The sequence below is a fragment of the Anser anser genome (assembly GCF_964211835.1).
Source record: "Anser anser genome assembly, chromosome: 3".
Classification (NCBI taxonomy): Eukaryota; Metazoa; Chordata; class Aves; order Anseriformes; family Anatidae; genus Anser; species Anser anser.
Window position 1 is genome coordinate 178,095 of NC_139722.1, and position 15,857 is coordinate 193,951.

At 48.7% G+C, this 15,857-nt stretch overlaps 1 protein-coding gene across 1 annotated transcript in view; it reads right to left on the reverse strand.

Moving 5' to 3' along the window:
* Positions 1 to 980: 980 nt before the first annotated feature.
* NRBP1 (nuclear receptor binding protein 1) overlaps positions 981 to 15,857 on the reverse strand; it is a 41,397-nt gene continuing 26,520 nt past the window's right edge. Inside the window, exons 8-18 of the mRNA XM_083829493.1 lie at positions 11,258 to 11,341; positions 10,925 to 10,983; positions 9,658 to 9,756; positions 9,450 to 9,582; positions 9,057 to 9,159; positions 3,214 to 3,264; positions 2,963 to 3,098; positions 2,825 to 2,878; positions 2,341 to 2,404; positions 2,199 to 2,254; positions 981 to 2,002 (exon numbers count right to left, since the gene is read on the reverse strand). Coding sequence (XP_083685619.1) covers positions 1,904 to 2,002; positions 2,199 to 2,254; positions 2,341 to 2,404; positions 2,825 to 2,878; positions 2,963 to 3,098; positions 3,214 to 3,264; positions 9,057 to 9,159; positions 9,450 to 9,582; positions 9,658 to 9,756; positions 10,925 to 10,983; positions 11,258 to 11,341 — 938 coding nt within the window. The 3' untranslated portion in view covers positions 981 to 1,903. The remainder of the gene's footprint in view (positions 2,003 to 2,198; positions 2,255 to 2,340; positions 2,405 to 2,824; positions 2,879 to 2,962; positions 3,099 to 3,213; positions 3,265 to 9,056; positions 9,160 to 9,449; positions 9,583 to 9,657; positions 9,757 to 10,924; positions 10,984 to 11,257; positions 11,342 to 15,857) is intronic.

Sequence of the window (15,857 nt, forward strand, 5' to 3'; positions counted from 1 at the left end):
ACTCCTTGCTTCGTCTCATGTGGCTCGGTCCTCTACTTTGACAAAGCTTTTGTACTGCTCACATCCTTCACCTTGCCCATGAACCAAGAGGCTGCTCCCACAGGCTCCTGCAGCCCGAAACCCATTCTGCCCCATCTCCACAAAGAGCTGAGGCTATCAGCAGCAGCCCTGCCTCATAGCAGACCCACACTGTGCGAGCCCACAGTGAGGTGCCTGACTCCAGCTGCAGCTTTTATGCTTTAGCTGAAACTTTTCTACCCCAAGATGATGCCTGGTGCCCAGACTGCTGCCCACCCTCCCAGTGCTGCCAAGGAGGCGGAGGCAGCACAGCAGGCAACACCCGCAACCCTGCGAGCTATCAAGGCACCAGCAGCAGAAGCGGAAGGAACTGCTGGGGACAAGGTCCAGAGGAGCAGCTGCCGGCAGGGCCCAGGCTGCACGGAGGCCCCCAACCTGCCTTTTCCCTGGCTGGCTTAGCTCTCGGTCTAGCAGCCCCACACTCACCAGGGCAGCCCGGGACAGGTTGTGCGACACCAGGATGGCAACGATGCCCGCTGTGATGCTCTGCAGGGAGAGATCCTCACTCAGCAGGCGCCTCGGATGGGGCCACGTTCCGCCCCCCCTCCCGAGGCCCAACCTTCGTCCCCGTCCCAGCCCCACACCGCTCTCACCAGCAACCCGGAGACCACGGACACGACGTTGGCCACCGCATACTCAGGGGTGACAGCGCGGCTGGCGCGGGCCACATGCCGCAGGACGGAGCCGTGCACGATGGCACCCAGCACCAGGCTGCCGTGGCCAAGCACGATAAGGCCCAGCCCTGCGCGCATCAGCCGCCGCGGCTCCGCCAGCGCCGCCGGCCCCCGCCACCCCGCGCGCCCGCCAGCCATGGCCGCCGCTGCCCCGAGGCCGCCCACAGCCGGGGCCGCCCCCAGGCGGAGCCCCGCTCCGCCCCAGCCCGGAAAGAGGCAGCACTCAGGTATTTACAAAACAGTTTATTAAAAATAGGAAATGATAGAAATGAGATGCGGGGGCAGCGCTGCGCCCAGCCCTGGAGAGGCATGTGGGACTACGGGTCCTTCGAGCACCCCGAGACAGGAGGGGGACCCCACGGGAGCCTAGGCAGAATTGCTGCCCCAGCAGCCCCCATGCCAGCACCACTGGGCTCCAGGCTGCCTGCGGAGGTCCCGAGCGCACACAGGACCCGTGGCAGCATAGAGCAGGGCAGGCAGGGCCAAGCTAGGCTCCAGGATGCTGCTGCAGGGGACACAGCCCAGGTCAGCATACACCGCAGCCTTGCACCTACAGTGCACGCTGAAGTGCAGGACAGAGGCTGTGCAAAACAAGTAAACAAAGTGCAGCCAAAGGGGAGCAGAAGAGGCAGGCAAAGCGCCAGGCTGGTGCTATGGGAACCTGGCCACCGCTGGCTCCCTCTGCGCAGGAAGGAGGGTAGTGACTGTTGCCAGAGGCAGTTGCAGAGGGGTAGAAAGTAGGAGCAGGACTTAAGGGCTCGCCCCTGCTTACCTTTAAATTAAAAAAAAAAAAAGAAAGAAAGAAGAAAAAACCGTTTCTGTGCTGTGCAAAAGACACTTTGTACAATTCAAACAGAACAAACTCCATGCACATGAATGGGGCTATAGAACACCCCAAGCCAGGACCCGGCTCCCCGGCACCACCTGGCAAAATCCCAACAAAATCAGGGCTGGAAATAATACTGATGCACATAGTCCCCTTTAATAGGCGGGCAGGGAGGATTGTCACTGGGCCCAGCCACGGCACATGCAGGACGAGCTTCCAAGCACTGCAGCTGGGGTCTTGCTGATGCCCTATGGTGATGGACAGACACAGAAGGGGTCGGTCACAGGCAACAAAGCCGCACTGGCCGCCTGGGAGTCAAGGGGTGCTAAGATGACACAGTCACTGCCGTCAGGGCTCCGTTCCGGGTGTAGTAGAACTTGCTAAATGCCTCTTCAAGTAAACAGGTAAGTCTGCTCTGGTCAGCCTGGGAAGAACAAGCTACAGTGAGGCATGGGCCCAGGGGTGGATACAAACACAAGAGCTTGGCCAAAGACTGCCACAGAATGTGGGCAGGGACATATTCTTTTTCTCCTACCTCCCCAGGAAGACAAGGAAGGACATGTAAGTCTGAGAAAGGAAATGCAGAGCTACGTCCTTGCCTGAAAATCAAGCCTGCTCACCTCACTGATGAATCCAAGCTGGACCAGTTCAGCTGCCAGTTCCTGGATATTGTCATCTGCAAGACAGGGAAGGGCTTAAGTCCCAGGTCTAGACTACACTGTTGATCCCAGTGTACAGGAGTACAGGAAGAAAGGTACTTACTGGGCTGCAGGTCACAGCTCAAGTGTCGATTCAACTTGTCTTCCAGTTTCAGCAGCAGTGTTAACTGCATGGTAGAGAAGTTCTCATGAGGGGCTGCAGTTTTACAGGCTGCCACTGGCAGTAGCCACCACAGCCAGGAATATCCCCCCAAAAAACCATCGAGATATGAATCACCCCCCTGCAGAACCCCACAGGAGTCTAACAGAAAAACCACATCCAGTGCCATTCCCAAAACACTGCCAGCAGCACCGTCCTGTGGAGGAAGTGCCTTAAGGCTGCACCTGAAGGGTAACCTCTAAGTGTTAGCTCAGCGGAATGTTGTCTACAGGCATACTTGATCTGGCTTTGGGCCCCACAGACTGTAACTCTGGTAGCAGAAGGTCACACAAGGCATCAGCAGCAAATCAGCATGGTACCACATACTCTGCACAGCTGCCTCACTATACCCCCACACAGCATGGTCAGCAAGAACATGGGAACGTACATGGTGTTTCACTCCCTCCTCTACTGACTCAATGTTGCACTGCATCAGCACCACCTGAAACAGAAGCAGATACACACCATGACTCACTGCTGCTGCAGAGCACACCTGCCTGGGGAAGAACAAGTTCCAATCTCTCACCTTGCGGGTTTCTACCTCAGCTGGCTCTGGAGTTGGGGTTTTCACCGATGGTGGAGCAATAGGAGACTTCACCACCACCTGCTGGGGCTGCTGGGGTCGTGGCATCCCAAAAGCTGTAAGTGGGTAGATACCATTCCTACAAGAAAGGATCAGGGTCTGAGGTTATGGCTCATCTATATGACTCCAGTCTCTCACACAATTAAAGATGCACATAAAAAAACATACTACCATAGAAAAAAAACACCTCTTACCTTACATCCTCCAGGAATTTGTCCAGCTCCAATGCTGGAGATTGTGAAAAGCTGGAGGGAAAGAAGTACTGAAGTGAGAAGTCATCTAACAGAACTATCCACTCAAGCCTCTTTAGATGCAGTTTCAAATCCCCATGTCCTAGACTACACCTGTGTATGGAGGCAGAATGAGTACAGCCAGTCAAAGGCAAGGTGTACTCACTTATGCCAGTACATCTTTCTGTGCCAGAAGCAACTGTTCACAGAAGCTAAGGATGAGGCAACATTTTATTAATGGCAGAAAACAGTTATCACCTCCTTGTAGAGAGCTGTCCCAGCTAGAACTGTGGAAGCTAGCCCAGTAACACTATGTTCCCAGCGCGTTTTTTTTTTTTGTTGTTGTTGGTTTTTTGTTTTTTTTTTTTGTAGATCTCTTTTCTGACAGACCCATAAAGTCTGGGTCCCGTCTCCAAACAAACAAAGGCACTAAGAGCTGCCAAGGAAAGAACCGCTGCAGGAGGTGATGGTACAGTATGACTAACCATATCACTCCAGACCGGCAGCTAGAAACTACACCTCAGGATTTAAGGCCCTACCCAAATATTCCTCACTGCAGTTCTAGAGACTTTTGTTCTCTGTGTAATTCCTTTCAAAGATTGCTTGTTCATCCTTGGTATCTTTTTAACATAGGGTTCCAAAGGAAGTCTTCCTATCAATTTGTTTTGAACTCCCCAGCCTTTAATTCCACTGAACATCTCACCTGCTGGCAGCTGAGAGAAGATCATAAACACTGACAACCCCCTTCCTTTGTGCATGTCTACTGTTTTTCCCCTCTCTCATCCTCAAAAACGTACAGTTCCTCACTGCGTTGACAATTATTCCTACCTAGTCACTTGGTGAAGTCAGCTAGCTGATCTGCTCCAGCACAAAGGCTGTCACATTGTGCATGTATGATGTACACAATGTCTTCAGACATTTCATCCAGTTAGTGTAAACTTCTCTCCTGTTATTTAGCAACCTGGTATCATATTAGCTCTCAGCTATAGTTATGCAGCAGTGTGTTTTCATGAAGCTGTCAATGATCTTCTCCTGTGGCTTTAACTCACAGCCTACTCAAACAAACATTTTTTTCCCCTCTCTGAAGCACATTATTGTTCTTTTGCACAGTACAGGGAGTTAGTAACACCAGAAGAGTCCACCTTTCTGGTTCTGGCAAGTTATGAGCCACAGGTTCTCCTATTTCACTAATTCTCCAGTAAAACATTTTCCTCATCGCTGCTGTCAATTCAGCTTTTTAGCATCTACTTGACCACAACTTCTTTTAGATTGGTTGAAATAAAGACTTGCAGCAGCCAATGTTCCCCTTTACTACAGTAAAGTAAGACTATGAAACCACTTTTGATGAATTTGAGAGATCAGTAAGAGACTGCAAGCTGCTTAAATTCTGCCATGATCATCCAAATGCTTTGCTGCTCCCACAGAGCTGGTCTAGACTTCACATCTGCCTTGGTTCCTCAAACCACTCTGCAGCCCTTTTTAATACACAATACCTGTTATTTTCCCATCCCATCCTCTAGGACAGTAGAAAAATAATACATTTTTTCTAGCAGTACAGCTTATGTGGCATTCTGATAAATCATCTGGAAATTATACTCTCCAGTATTTCAAGTCATTACTCTGCTTTATTTTTCTTTTTCCCAGCACCTCCAACATACTGTGCAACAACAAAAAGCAGATCCCAGCTAAGTGTATGCCAAATAACCAATGCTCTGCAGAATGAAGTCTAATATACAGAATTTCTCTTGCACAGCCTTGGCTATTAGTTCTTTGTCCTCTATTCTGACACTTAAAATAAGAATAAAAAGATTCTAAATATAGTAAATAAGTACCAGTCCCAGGACAGAACCATGAGGGACACCACTCATTAATGGCCTCCACCTGGACATGGAGCCATTGGCCACCACTCTCTAGGTGCAGCCTTCAAGCCAATTCCTTATCCACTGAATGGTCCACCCTTCAAACCCATCTCTTTCCAGTTTGGAGATCAGGATGTCGTGTGGGACCGTGTCAAAGGCCTTACAGAAGTCCAGGTAGATGACATCCATCGGTCTTCCCTTGTCAGTTGATGCAGTCGCTCCATCACAGAGGGCCACCAGATCGGTCAGGCACGATTTGCCCTCGGTGAAGCTGTGGTGGCTGTCCCACATCACCTCCTGGTCTTGCATATGCATTAACATTGCTTCCAGGAGGATCTGTTCCATGATCTTCCCAGGCACAGAATCACAGAATTGTAGGGGTTGGAAGAGACCTCAAGAGACCATCGGGTCCAACCCCCCTGCCAAAGCAGTTCCCTAGAGCAGGCTGCCCAGGCAGGCGTCCAGACGGGCCTTGAATATCTGCAGAGAAGGAGACCCCACAGCCTCCCTGGGCAGCCTGTCCCAGTGCTCCGTCACCCTCACCGGGAAGAAGGTGTTTCGCATGTTGGTGCGGAACTGCCTGGGCTCCATTTTGTGGCCATTGCCCCTGGTTCTGTCCCCACAAACCACTGAAAAGAGGTTGGCCAAATCCCTCTGTCTCCCACACTTAAGGTATTTGTAAACATTAAGATCCCCTCTTGGTCTTCTCTTCTCAAGGCTGAACAGACCCAGGTCTCTGGGACTACTTGCTGAGGACAGACACTATTCCCTCATCAAGGTCGTCGATGAAGATGTTGAACAAGACCAGACCCAGCACCGACCCCTGGAGAACGCTGCTAGTCACAGGTCTTCAGCTAGACTCTGCGCCACCGATCACCACCCTCTGAGCTCAGCCAGTTCTCAACCCACCTAACTGTCCACTCCTCTATCCCACACTTTCTCAGCTTCGCTAGCAGGATGTCGTGGGAGACAGTATCAAAAGCCTTGCTAAAGTCAAGGTAGATGACACCCACTGCTTTCCCCCCATCTACCCAGCTGGTGATGCCATCATGGAAGGCTACGAGGTTGGTTGAGCACGACTTCCCCTTGGTGAATCCATGCTGACTACTCCTCACAACCTTCTTCTCTTCCAATTGCTTGGAGATGGCATCCAGAACAAGCTGTTCCAACGCCTTTCCGGGGACGGAGGTGAGACTGACTGGCCGGTAGTTGCCCGGATCCTCCTCCTTGCCCTTCTTGAAGACCGGAGTGACATTGGCTATCCTCCAGTCCTCAGGCACATCTCCTGTTCTCCAGGACCTTTCAAAGATGATAGAGAGCGGTTCGGCGATCACCTCTGCTAACTCCCTCAGCACACGTGGATGCATCCCATCAGGACCCATGGACTTGTGTGCACTGAGCCCACTGAGATGCTCCCGAACCACTCCCTCATCAATCAGGGGGGAGATCTCCACTTCCCAGACTCTTTCTACTCCCTCCAGGGTCCAGGGGTACCGGGGGGGGGAGGGAGTCTTTGAAGCAAAGACCAAAGCAAAGAAGGCATTCAGTATCTCTGCCTTCTCAGCGTCCCCCGTTACCAGGACACCCCCCTCATTCAGCAAACAGAGGTGAGGCTCACCGGTCTCTAGTTCCCCAGGTCTTCCATCAACCCTTTTTTAAAAGTGGGAGCGATGTTTCCTTTTTTCCAGTCACCAGGGACTTCACCTGACTGCCAGGACTTTTCAAATGGGCTAGAGAGAGGCTCGGCAACTCCATCAGCCAGTTCCCTGGGGACCCTGGGAGGCACGGCATCGGGCCCCACAGACTTGTACTCGTTCAGCTTCATCAGGTGGTCTCCAACCTGCTCTTCGCTTACAGCGAGAGGGACTCGGCTCCCCCAGCCCTCATCTTCGGGTTCAGGGAAACAGAGACGTGTGAGGCCTGACTGGCGGTGAAGGCTGAGGCAAAGAAGTTGTTGAGTACCTCAGCCTTCTCCATGTCTCTCATTACCAGTTCTCTCCTCTGCCATTTATCAGCAGGGGGTACGCTCTCCTTGGCCTCTCTTTGCTGGCCAATGTACCTACAGAATCCCTTCTGGGTTTTGTTTTGGTTTTTTGCTTTTTTTTTTTTTTTGTGTCCCTTGCCAAGCTCAGTTCCATCCGTGCCTTGACTTTCCTGATCCCATCCCTGCACATCTGGACAGCATCCCTGTACTCATCACTGGCCACACGTCCCTGCTTCCACTGCCTGTGCATTTCCTTCTCACATCTCAGTTTGACCAGCAGGTTGCTGCTCAGCCATCCCAGTTTTCTGCCCTCCCTGCCCTCTTTCTTACTCAGGGGGATGGAGAGTTCTTGTGCTCTAAGAAAAACATCATTAAAAGAGTTATCAGCTGTGTTCAGCTCCTTTTTCCCTAAGGAGAGCATTCCAGGGGATCCCATCCACCTTGTCTTTAAATAGCTTAAATTCACTCTTTGGAAGCTCAGGGTCCTGACTTTGCTCTTTTCCAGGCCCGTATTCCTCGAGATCACAAATTCAACCAGGGTGTGGTCACTGCAGTCTAGACTGCTGTCCTGGTTCCAGTTAGGACAGAGTTAATTTTTCCTCATAGTAGCTGGTAGGGTGCTATGTTTTGGATTAGGGTGAGAAGAGCGCTGATAACATGCTGATGTTTTAATTGTTGCAGAGCAGTGTTTACACCAGGCCAAGGACTTTTCGGCTTCTCGCTCTGTCCTGCCAGCGAGCAGGCTGGGGGTGCAGCAGGAGCTGGGAGGGGACAGACCCAGGACAGCTGACCCCAACTGGCCACAGGGGTATTCCATACCATCTGACGTCATGCTAAACAATATATAGGGGTAGCTGGCCGGGGTGGGGGGCCGGCTGCTCGGGGATAGGCTGGGCATCGGTCAGCAGGTGGTGAGCAATTGCATTGTGCATCACTTGTTTTCTTACACATTATTAATACTATTATCATTATTACTATTATTATTATTATTATTATATTCCTGTCTTAATAAACTGTCTTTATCTCAACTCACCGGCTTCACTTTCCCGTTTCTCTCCCCCATCCCAGAGAGGGAGGGGGGAGGGTGAGCGAACGGCTGTGTGGTGTTTAGCTGCTGACCGGGTTAAACCACAACAACTGCCTCCAATCTTAACCTCTTTAATGAGTTCAGCTGCACTGGTAAGCACCAAGTCCAGTAACGCTTCTCCTCTGGTTGGTTTGTCTAATACCTGGACCTGGAAGTTATCCTCAACACACACTGGGAGTTTCCTGGATTGCTTACAGCCTGCTGTGAAGCTTTTTCAGCTGACATCTGGGTGTTGAAGTCCCCCATCAAGATGAGAGCATGCTTCAACTACAAGAAGCGTCACGCTTGCACGAAGCCCTCATCAACAGGCTCCCCTTGATCAGGCAACTTGTAGTAGACCCAGCCACAAGGTGACCTTTATTGGCCCCATCCTTAATTTTTACTCACAAGCTCTCAGCTTGTCTATTGCTGTTTCTCAGAGGCATCTCTTTGCAACCAAAATGAGCTGCTCTGTTATGAAAACACTGAGGAACCGTTTCTCCAACACACTGGACTCCATTCAACAAGTCACTTCCGAGTCACTTCCCCAAACTATTCTGCCAGGTTTAGCTAAGGATTGCTCCAACTACAGTGTGCTAGTTTCCCTCCCCTCAGTCTGGGGCACAAGTCACATCTCACACCAGCGTTGCATGAACATATTCCACACAGCTAAATTCTTCCACTCAACAGCTACCCTCCACCACATTTTCATGTTTAGATAAAGTGCACGCTTCTTCACCAACAGTTCCCTTCTGTTTATCAGTTATTGGTGAAATGACAACACTAACTTGAAGGCAAGAGTCCCGGGCAGTTCATTCATTGCCCAGCCCAGTGCCATGGAGCCTGATTCCACATACACCTGAGCAGAACCCCTCCAAACACACCAATGGGTACTCACATCATCTTGACTCCTTCCCTATCTGCATGATTAATCTCTGCCAACACTGCACTCATGTCAAGGTTTTTGGTCATTTCTTCTAAAGCGTTTTCAGGAATCATATCTATTAAAAGAGAAAAAAGTTAGACCTGAACAACTGCAATTCCCTTCCATCCTAAGAAGAAGAATAAAAACCCACAGGCTTTGTGATGAAAAACTCTTGTGCCACTCAGAGCAGGCAGAGCACCATATTTCTTCAGGCTCTGCAGCGACCACAGTTCTGTTTCACAAGGCCCTGGTCCCTGCCTGTTAAGACCAGCACAAAGGTCTTGCTTTCCAGAATGTCAGCCGCAGTGACAACTTAGTAAAGCTTTTCATAACACAAGATGCAGCAGCCTGGGACTCCATACTCACGCTGATGCCCAACGATACAGTGAGCAGCTAGTAGCTTTAGTGATGGCACCTCAAACAATGCCTGATGAAAAAGGAGCTCCCGGGCAGTAGGACGCTTGCTAGGGTCCTGTTCTAGACACTTCTGAATGAACTCCTGAAAGACAAAAATTGCACGAGATGGTGTGCAATGCCAAGAGGTCTACATGGGTGCTGAGCCTCCTTCACTCACCCTCTGCAAGGGGTCCTCCAGCAGCTGGATGGCACTGTTAATGGCCTCCTGGGGCACATACGATGACTCTCCATTACCCTGTATTTCCAGTACTGCCATCTGCAAACACAAAAGTAGCATATTAGACTTCACCAAGAAATGCTTACTATACATTGAACAGACCTCATGACCACCACTGCCAAATGTGAGATCTTAACAGCCAAGGTGGGTTTTTTTTGTGCTATTTAAGGTCACAGTTTGTAGAGGCAGAGAGAGAATAACTGTTTTATTATGATAGCTTGTTTCTAGCACCTTAACAGATCGCCAGAGAGGCCTGAAAACTATGCCAGCATCACCTTAGACAGCTAGTATCTCTATTTTGAATCTCATAATCCATTGGCCTACACTTGTTTGATAATTACCATCCTCTAATGAAGCAGTAGCTGGATCACTGACAGAATCTGACAGTGTCCCTCCTAGCGGTATGAATTGCTCTATATTACATGCAGAAAAGCAAGCACACAATGCCACCCAGAACCAGCTCCAACCAACACATACACAAGTTCCAAGTTAGGAAAGGCTGGCAGAAGATCCCAGACAATGTCTGAAGATTCAGCTCCAGTTTACTTTCCTAAAAGTTGTGTGTTTTCACAGGTCTTTTCTTGCTTCACTTATGGGATGCACAGCATAGGTTCAGAATTGTGTGTGTTGGCTCTTGCTGACAATTGTCCCCAGATAACTTATAGTAACTCGTATTTCCTAGTCTTGGGCCTACTGATTGCAGGGACAGAAGACTCTACGATTCTGTGAACCAATAAGTTGATAAGACCAGGTACATCAGACTCACACTTGAGAACAACCAAAATCTGCATCAGGTGGGGCCATACAGTAATGGAGTGTCCTCTCCTCCAGATACTACAGAAGAACAAATACTCCCCAGAAGGGGAGTTTTTTTTCCCCCCCTCTGTACATATTAAGTACATTTTGTAGTAGTGACTGTTCCCACAGCAGGTGGGTCAGTCTCCAGAACTGTCCAATTATTCATTACCCAGAGTAATAAATTACACACCAAAAATTCCAGAAAGAACCACACATTACCAAGTTCTTTACTGCTTAGTAAAGCATTTGGAGAAACCTTGATAGGCATCCCTACAACGCAAATTGCATTTGGCTCAGAGAACAAAATGCACCTGCTACAAAAACCACCCGTGCCCACAGCAACTCCATAGTCATCTCCTTCCCTTGATTTTATTCTCTCTGTCCCATAACCACAGCGTTCCACACTCACCTCCAGGGCACACATCCCAAAGGAATAAATGTCCACAGCAGTGGTAACATTGGCAACTTCTGTAACACAGAAACAATGCTCTGTTATCAGTCTCTCCCTGCACTCAGCAGCAGGACCGCCTCTGTATCAGGCTATGACAATCCTGCAGCCTTCTGTCCCTCCTCTGCTATCAAAAGGCAAAGGAGTTGAAGCAATAAAACAGGCAAATAACACAAAACTGATAATGTGACATCTCTCATGAGACTACAGCTGAAAACAAGATGCACAATAGCCTGGAAGCATTAGTGAGACAGGCCAACAAAACTCAGGCTTGCAGCTGTTGCCACACCATACCTCCATATTCTGGGGCAAAGAAGTGCAGGTTCTTCTGCTCCTCCCGACATGTCTTCACATGGTTATTAATTGTGTCTGGTGCCACTAGAAGAAAGTCATGAATGCTTAGTATACAGGAAACCTTAGCCCATCCCCAACTAGATCCTACAGAATACATGCAACTCCAGGGCCATCTGGCTGCCCAAATGGGCACCACAGTGCAGTTGAGTTGGCCCTCATCACTCCCTTCATCTCAGGTCACTTGCCCTAGAACATTTCTCCATTGCTTCCTTGGCCGCATATTGACTAAGGCAACTTAGCATTAGCTCTCTAAGAAAACCCTGGAGTCCACAACTCACAGCTTCTGCTGAATGACAAGATGAACTGGAAAGAATTTCCCTGTTAAAGTGCAAGTCCTAAAAGCACCCCACTTATATCAGATTTATAGCATTTGTCACAAGCAACCCGAATATAACAGAATCCCGAGGAACAGCTAGAAATGCCAAGATCACTGCAGTTACAGTCACCACCTTGGGGCTCCAGGAGAGGAAAAAGTCTACCAGGTAATTTTCCCTAACAAGATTCTTCCACGCGTCAACAGGACACTGGTGCCAAAGTGACTCAAGACAAAAGTCAAGCATAGCTGCCGAATGAGACCTGACAGCACAGGCTTTCCAGCAGCCAGCACCTGCACGGCCCCAACCACAAACCACTCAGAGCTGCTGGGAGAGAATGACTCTCAGCCACAAGCACAATGAGCAGGACACAAGAATGGATACGTCCTAAAAGATAAGCCCCTCAGGACAACCACCTTTGAAAAGATTGCAAAAAAAAAAAAGTCTGACAGGGAAAAACACTGAGGTAGGCAGGGAAGACAATCACCATCCCATCTAAAGCTCTACTTCTACCTTAGAACATGCCTAGTCCCACAGACTCAGGACCATCTCCCACTTAGTCAACCTCCTTGACAATTGCAATTAGTTCTGGTCTGCACTGCTACAACGTGGACTTGCCCAGTACATGCCAAACGACAAGGAAGACTCCACACCGAATGAGACTGAACTTGCGCCCAGCCTCAGAGATGAGCTGAGACAAGAAGGATCTCCCTTAACTCAGTTCAACTTTTGCTGTGTAGCACATACTGAATCATATCTCTTTCAAGCACTGGAAACAGAGCTTGCTCCAATGGCCAATGTCTACTTCCCCAACAAACTGTTCATGGAGAGTTTACTGCTCTTAGTTCTTGTGCTACCCCTGTCTTGGAAGTCCAAGAAGACTACTTCATTCCTAGTGCTTCTCTGTTTACAGATACTACCAGGTCCTCTCAGCCTCACAGCATTAAGCAAAGCAAGCTAAAATCTTCGTCTTCCTCTTAAAACCCCACTCTGCATTTTCCCAATGACGCTGACTGCTCAGATAAGCTCTGCCCAGGACCATGCAAAATCATACTAATTCTCTCTCTACTGGGAACTCTTCTCCAACGTATTTTAACATTACTTGTCAGTGACACGACTGTAAGAAAAGGTAAGGGGGTCAAATTTCCCCCTTGAACAGCCAGGGGAGGCCGGATCCTCTTCAATTCCCAAATGATGACCTCCGGGCTTTTGTGAAGCTTTGTATTTTATACTACCGAATTACCTACCACTGCAATTAGTCCAGTCATCTAATGTATTCTTGTGTTTCTGGAAGATGTCCTGACCTACCTCAACATCACATGTTCCCCGTATTTCTATTAACAGCCTCAACATTAATGAGATCAGTGACTGTGGAACTCCAACATCCCCCCCCACCTCGGTAGGACACTCCTTTTTCAGCTTCTACCCTGTCACCATGCCTCTCGAGCCAGTACCTTACGCTGCATATAGTGCACATCATCCAAGTTTTGTCTAGCATAACAGGTTATTCTATCAGGCCTTCTAAACAGGTTCCCAAACACCCAAAATGGAAAAGACCTGTTAACTTGCTTTTGTCGGTTCAGTTAAGGGCAGTATCTGTCTTAAGTAACCAACTGCTATACAGTGAGAGAAGTCTAGCAACCAGCACTAAGATCTTGCGTGTTGCTGAGCTGCTGCCAGGGCAGCACTGGTGTCTGGTCAAAGCCAGACCACCTAAGAAGGGACAGACATCAAGGCCTACCCTAAGTGCGACACGCTATGTCAACAGTGGCAATGTTGTCAGAATTCAGCACAGAGAATCACAGAATCATTTAGGTGTTCTTGAGACTCTTTACCAATCAAGTCCAACCATCAACCTGATCTACTGAGTCCCATCACTAAGCCACACTCCTTAGCGCCACATCCACACCTCTTATGTACCTCCAGGGATGAGGACTCCATCACTACCCTGGACAGCCTGTGCCAATGCTTGACCACCCTTTCTGTGAAGAAATTCTTCCTGATAACCAACCTAAACCTCCCCTGGCACAGGCTGAGACTGTTTCCTCACATCCTACCACTTGTTGCCTGAGAAAAGAGACTAACACCATCCTCACCGCAACCCCCTTCAAGTAGCTGTAGGGAATGGTGAGGTCTCCCCTCAGCCCCCTCTTCTCCAAACTAAACAACCTCAGGTCGCTCAGCCACTCCTCCTAAGTCCTGTTTTCCAGTCCCTTCACCAGCTTTATTGCTCTTCTCTGCACTCAGTCAAGCAACTCAATGTCCTTCTTGTCGTGAGGGGCCCAAAACCGAACACAATATTTGAGGTACAGTCTCACCAGTGCAAAGTACAGGGGGCAATCACTTCCTTAGTCCTGCTGGCCACACTATTTCTGATACAAGTGAGGATACCACTGGCCTTCTTGGCCACCTGCACGTACTGCTGGCTAAACATGAGCCAGCAGTCAACCATCACCCCTAAATCCTTTTCTGCTGCGAAACTTTCCAGCCACTCTTCCTCAAGCTTATACCACTGCATGGGGTTGTTATAACCCAAGTGCAGGACCCAGCATTTACCTTTGTTGAATGTCACGCAATTGGACGTGGCCCATTGAGCTAGCCTATACAGGTCCCTTCGCAAAGCCTTCCCACCCTCAAGCAGATAATCGCAGAATCACAGAATTGAAGGGGTTGGAAGAGACCTCGAAAAATCATCGGGTCCAATCCCCCTGCCAAAGCAGGTTCCTTAGAGCAGGCTGCCCAGGTAGGCGTCCAGACGGGCCTTGAATATCTGCAGAGAAGGAGACTCCACAACCTCCCTGGGCAGCCTGTTCCATAAGCCATCAAGCGTTGGACCAAAGCTCTCAGAAAGGAAATCTGGGGCAATACTACCCCAGACAACACTTTTCTGCCAAAAACAGAGCAGAATCAAGCCAAGTATAAAGCCATTTATTGCAAAACATTGCAAACAATGTTTTGATTAAGTTCATTTCCCAATATGTCTTGCCTAGATGGAAGAGCCAGTTCACTATCCAGCCATTCTGTCCTTTGCTCCTGGGCCCTATTTAAGAACAAGGAAGAGGCAGGAATCAGTCACAAAAAGGCATTAATAACAGAAACCTTAGCCAATGATGTAACATAGGTACTCCCATACTACAAAAGCAAGTTTCAACGAAATCCTCGTACAACCTGTATTGATAATCATAGAATCATGTAGATTGGAAGAAGAGACCTTCAAAATCATCAAGTCCGACCATCCACCTAACACTACAAGTCCACCGCTAAGCCATGTCCCTAAGCACCACAATAGAAGAGGCATTCCTGGGAACCTGGCTCCACAGCCCAGTATAGTAATGTTTGGAAATTAAAAAAAATAAAATAAAAAATAATTGCTGTCTACACCTCATTTGATAAAATGACTGTCTGCATCAGAGACATATAGACATTCTGCAATGGCACCAGCATTTCTGGAAAAAGCTGTGTCTACACTGTCTGTGGGAACTTTTAAGTTAGACACACAGAAAAGTAGCTCTAAGTCTGCTGTTGTAGGTTATCCAGGGACCTTTCCCCTCTGACGTTTTATTCACTGTGCCTCCAAATTTGCAGAGTTGCACCAGAAGTCCTCAATATGTTTTTCTATCACTGTTGAAGAGACTTGCTCTGGAGCAGGGTTTGATTAGCCACACTGCCTTTTTCCTGTTGTAGCAGTTTATATCACAGCTCTTGTGTGGCTTGGCTGAAAGGCACATGCACCACCTTGCTCTGGTATTGCAAAGCAGAAACAATGCAGCAGTAGAACAATGGCATAAGACTACCAGATTCTTCACAGCATGCTTTAGAGCTAAGCAGAGATGGGCTTGTCACAACTGCACCTGTTCCATTCATCACTGTGACAGCAACAACCCACCAGGAAGTCAACTCTGAACAACTCACACAATCACATTAAAGGACAGGCTGTTCTCTAAGCACTGCTATGCACTGTGATGTTAGAAGCTGGAGCCACAAACTTTGATTTGATCTAGTCTAGTTGTTATTGTATGTCTGTCACCTTAGTACATAAATCACTTAGCAAAGGTGCAGGCTTGAGAGGAGCTCCACCTGAGCAGACAGTTCAAAACAAGACTCATAATTATAAAAGGTAAGAATATACACTTTAGGGTACCTTTGATACAAGCTCTTTGGACTGATTTCCACATTGTTTCTACCTGCCAGCCATTACTATATACAGCAATGACTCTAATTCTGTG